Here is a 4708-nt window from a genome sequence, read left to right as displayed (position 1 = left end):
TTAGTGGCCCTGGGGTCCCCGGGGTGACACGTCGAGGGACTCCTTGAGACCCCCTGGACCCTGAGCCAAAGGTCCTGGGGCTCAGGCCTGCACACCCCGGGGGGGACACGCTGGGACCCCCAGGACCCCGAGCTCAAACGAGAAAGGGCGACCCCCCCCAGGCCCCCCAGGACCCCCCAGACCCCAACCAAAGACCCCAGGGCTCAGCCCTGCCTGCCCAGGAAGCAGAGGAGACCCCCCCGAACCCCCCTCAAGACCCCCAGGACCCTCAGCCAAGGGCAGTGGGGGCTCAGCCCCAGCCAAGATATGGGGTGCAGCCCCATTGCTGCCCCCCCCAGCCAGCATGGGGGGCTTTCACCCCACCAACCCATCACCCCCCGCCCGGGGGTCACCCACCTGCGCGGCGCCGGAGGTGCCAGCCCACGGCGGCACCGAGCAGGACCAGGAGCAGGAGGGACACGCTGACCCCCGTGGCCACCACTGGGGACAGAGAGGGGACAAACCGGGGTCAGCCCCAGCCCCGGGGGGGGCCAGACCCCAATGTGGGGACCCCAGGGAGGGGACAGATAGAGTGACCCCCCCAAACCTGTGCCCTGCTGCTTCTGTCCCCAGCTTGGGGATGTCACCGAGAGGGCCAGCGCGGGGCTGATGGCCTGGAAGACGCGCTGGGAGCCCAGGCGGTTGGTGGCCACGCAGCGGTAGGTCCCGGCGTGCGCCAGCCCCACGGTCCCCAGGGGGAGGACGGGACCCCTGCCCAGCTCCCGCCCGTCCCGCTGCCAGGAGAAGGCCACGGGCGCCGTGCCCGCCTGCACCGAGCAGGTCAGGTTGAGGCTCTCGCCCGCCAGCACCCGCGGCTCCCTCCTCGCCATCCTGATGGTGACACCGGCCACCGGCACTGCCCGGGAGAGACGGTGCCAGGGTCAGTCCGGTGGCCGTCCCCCACCCCGGGATGGGGCGACGCTTTGGGGACACCGAGGGTCCCGCTCACCCAGGACGGTGACCCCCAGGGACGAGCTGTTGGCCACGGTGACGCCGTTGGTGGCCCGGCAGTGGTAGTGGCCACTGTCCTGCTGCTCCACGGCCCGGAGCTCGTAGCGGGGGCCCGTGGCCAGCGGCGCGGCCGAGCCCAGCCGGTGCCAGGAGAAGGAGATGGGCCCCGTCCCCGTGGCCACCGAGCAGAGCAGCACCAGGCGGTCGCCCTTGGCTAGTTGGCCCGTGGGGGGCTGCGCTGCCAGGGACACCCCCGAGACCGGGACCCCTGTGGGGAGGAGATGGGCAGGGACAGGGGGAACTTGGGAAGGGATGGAGGGGACCCCAAGGAGGGATGGGGGGACCCAGAGAGCGTGGAGGGATCTTAGGGGGGGACCAGGGCACCCCGGGAGGGACAGAAAGACCTGGGGAGGGATGGGGGGACCTGGGGAAGGGTGGGGGGATCCCAGGGAGGGATGGAGAGGGTGGGATGGGGTTCCAGGGAGCGTGGAGGGACCCCAGGGAGGGATGGGGACACTCTGGGAGGGACAGAAAGACCTGGGGAGGGATGGGGGGACCTGGGGAAGGGTGGGGGGAGGGACCCTGGGGAGGGGGGGGGGCTGTGGGGCCCCGGTTCGTCCCCCTCCCTCCCTCCCACTCACTGCGCACGGTGACGGTGACCGGGGCGCTGCGTTTCCGCACGCTGCTCGTCTCCGTCCGCACCTCGCAGGAGTACGTCCCAGAATGGAACAGCTCCAGGGCCGGCAGCCGGAGCTGGGGGGACCTCTGGGGCCCCCCCACATTCACCCCGTTGCGGTAGAAGAGATGCTGGAGCTGGGCGGGGGGCCGCAGGGGGCTGGGGGTGCTGAGGCAGCCCAGGGCCAGGGGTTCTCCCTCGGGGGGCTCAGCTGGGCCCTCCAGGTGCAGCACCGGCTCCGAGAAGAGCTCTGGGGGGGGGGGGGGGGTCTGCACCCCGCAGGGTGGGTGTTGGGGAGCGGGTGCTCACCGTTCACCACCACCGTCACTGGTGATGAGGTCGTGTGCCACCAAAGGCTCTCAGCCTGGCAGCGGTAGCGCCCACGGTGGTGCAGCTGCACGGGGCCCAGGAGCAGCTCGATGTCCCCCTTGATGTCCTTCCTGTGCCCCCCCCGCAGCTCCTGCTGCTCGTGGAAGAACTGCACCTTGGAGAATTTTGATGCACCCCGGCAGCGCAGCCGCAGCTCGTCCCCCTCCAGCAGCGCCTGCGACGGCACCTGCAGCACCAGGAGGTCTGCAAGGGAGGGACGGGGGTCACCGCCGCACGGGGAGGCACGAGGATGCACCGGTGTGCACGGGGATGCAGCCAGGGATGCACAAGGGATGTGCCCAGTGTTCACGGGGAAGCACCGGCGGGCTCCCGTGGCACAGGGATGCACGAGGATGCACCGATGTGCACGGAGGTGCAGCCACGCGCATGAGGGATGCAGGCAGTGATGCACAAGGATGCACTGGTGTGCACAAGGGATGCCCTGGCACGCACGGGGATGTCCCCAGTGTGCACGGGGAGGCACCATTGCACTGGGATGCACTAGGATGCACAGGGATGCAGCCACGTGGATGAGGGACGCACCCCGTGATGCACTAGTGTGCAGGGGGATGCACCGGTGTGCACGGGGAGGGGGTCCCATCACACGAGGGGTTGGACGGAGCCCACCTGGAGCCCAGGGTGGGGGCACCCTCCCTGGCCCTCACCATCTGAGAAGCTCACGGTGAGGGGGGGGCTGATCGTGGCGCCGGGGCTCTGGCAGTGGTAGGTCCCAGCTCTGTAGACCTTGATGCGGTCGTGTCCCTCCGGCCACCAGAGCTTTTCACGGTTGTACCACCACGTGGTGGGTCTGGGCTCACCGGGACCCCGGCAGGTCAGTGTCACCGACTCCCCCTTGGACACCGGCATCCAGGGGGGGTCTGACGTGAGCTGGCTGAGCTGGGTGCCTGCAGGGTGACAGGGGGGGGACACCAGCCTGCCAGGGCCAGCGGGGGACAGGGGGTGTCTGGGGACAGCGGGGCTCGGGGCCAGCGAGGACTCACCAGCGAGGCCGAAGGCTTGGGCTGGAAGGGAGAAGGAGAGAGGGGCTGGGTGGGGGCTGCTGCATGTCCCCCCCCCCCTGCGGGGACACCGGCCCGGGGGGGACGGGATACAGGTGCTGTCCCCAACTGCCCCCGCGGGGACACCCCCACCCCTGGGAAATGGTGCCGAGGACGGTCCCCAGGAGAGCCCAGGGGACATGGCTGCGTCACAGCCGCCCACGCACCGCATCCGTGTGACAGCCCCGGGGCTGGCACGGGGTGTGGGGACACTGCGGCCCCCCCGGGCTGGCACAGGGCACATGGACACCTCTGCTGACCCCACAGCTGCTGGCCCCATGGTCCCATCCCCCTGACCCCATCCCCCTGACCCATCCCCAGGTTTCCGTCCCCACGTCCCCCGTCATTGCCGTGTGCCCAGCCCCACATCCCTGTCCCCACAGCCCCATCCCAATGTCCCCAGCCCCACAGCCCCCACCACGGTGCCAGTCCCCACAATGCCATCCCTGCAGTCCCTGTCCCCAGAGCCCCGTCCCCACGCCTCCATCCCCATGTCCCCATCCCCATGTCCCCATCCTTGCCATGTACCCAGCCCCACAGCCCTGTCCCCACAGCCCTGTCCCCACCGCCTTGTCCCCACGGCCACCCCAGCCACGGCCAGGGGTACAACCCCGTGGGGTGACTCTGCCGGCCCTTGGGACCTCGGGGGACCCCGCAGCCACCCCGCGCTCCTTCCTGGTGGGCCAGCGGGTTCCACCGGGGCTCTGCCACAACCCCAAAGCAGGGAGGGGTCCGGGCAACCATCCCCGTGGCGTCAAGCCCCCTGCCCATCCCCGGTGGCCGGTGGCCGGGCACTCACCCCAGAGGAGCAGTGCCGCGATGCTGGCCATCCCGGGGCTCTGCCGCGCGCTGGCGGGGCCACCAGCCCTTTGCATAGCAGCCATCTGGGGAAAGGGGAAGGAAGCGACTTCCGTGTCCCCGAGGGGTTTGCCCCCTCCCGGGGGACAGAGGGGGGACGTGACAGGTACCCACGAGGGGCAGGTCTGAGGGAGACGCCAACCCCTTCGCCCTGGGGGTCCCCCCGGGCACCAGGACCCTCCAAGGACTCAGGACACAGGGCACAAGTGGCCCCGTGGGTGTCCTGCACCCGTGGGGGGCTGGGACCCCGAGGGCTGGGACCCCGAGGGACTGAGACCCCACGATGCTGGGGCCCATGAGAGTTGGGACCCCAAGGGGCGGGGACCCCAAAACCTGGTTTGCCGTGGGCTGGGTCCCCCAAGAGCTGGGACCTGGAGGGCTGGGACCCAGAGAGCTGGGACCCCCAAAGGGTCTCGGACCCCAAGAACTGACCCCAGGGACTGTGACCCCGAGATCTGGGACCCCAAGGGTCCGGGACCCCCTGAGCTGGGACCCCCCAGACCTGGGACTCCGAGGGGTTGGGACCCCCAACATCTGGAACCCGGAGGGTTGAGACCCCGAGGGTCGGGGACCTCAAAACCTGCCCCCCCCCGCGGGGCGGGACCCCCCCGGAGTTGCCGCCGTCCCCGCCCCGGGCTCTGGCCCCGCCCCGCTCTATGGCCCCGCCCCCTGCGCCACAGCGCCGCCTGGCGGCCGCCCGGGCACACGGCGTCGCTGGGGGGCGGGGCTTGGAGAGGGGGCGTGGCCTCATCGGGGG

General features: G+C 71.2%; 1 protein-coding gene across 1 annotated transcript; it reads right to left on the bottom strand.

The window, feature by feature from the left end:
* Positions 1-388: 388 nt before the first annotated feature.
* LOC106899939 (Fc receptor-like protein 3) lies at positions 389-4022 on the bottom strand. Its single transcript, XM_014961877.1, has 8 exons — positions 3893-4022; positions 3037-3057; positions 2701-2940; positions 1976-2239; positions 1632-1916; positions 989-1258; positions 587-895; positions 389-480 (listed from the first exon to the last, which is right to left on the bottom strand). The coding sequence occupies exons 1-8, from the start codon at positions 3975-3977 to the stop codon at positions 389-391; spliced, it is 1566 nt and encodes a 521-aa protein (XP_014817363.1). The 5' UTR covers positions 3978-4022.
* Positions 4023-4708: the final 686 nt, after the last annotated feature.

Source organism: Calidris pugnax, unplaced genomic scaffold (assembly GCF_001431845.1).
Source record: "Calidris pugnax isolate Ruff unplaced genomic scaffold, ASM143184v1 scaffold1007, whole genome shotgun sequence".
Taxonomy (NCBI): Eukaryota; Metazoa; Chordata; class Aves; order Charadriiformes; family Scolopacidae; genus Calidris; species Calidris pugnax.
This window is presented reverse-complemented; position numbering and strand designations above follow the sequence as displayed.

Coding starts and splice junctions, on each gene's coding strand:
- LOC106899939 (XM_014961877.1), bottom strand. CDS start 3,977: ATGGCTGCTATGCAAAGGGCTGGTGGCCCCGCCAGCGCGCGGCAGAGC. Junction 1,259..1,631: donor GGTCACCGTCACCGTGCGCA/GTGAGTGGGAGG, acceptor TCCTCCCCACAG/GGGTCCCGGTCTCGGGGGTG. Junction 481..586: donor ACAGAAGCAGCAGGGCACAG/GTTTGGGGGGGT, acceptor CTCTGTCCCCAG/TGGTGGCCACGGGGGTCAGC.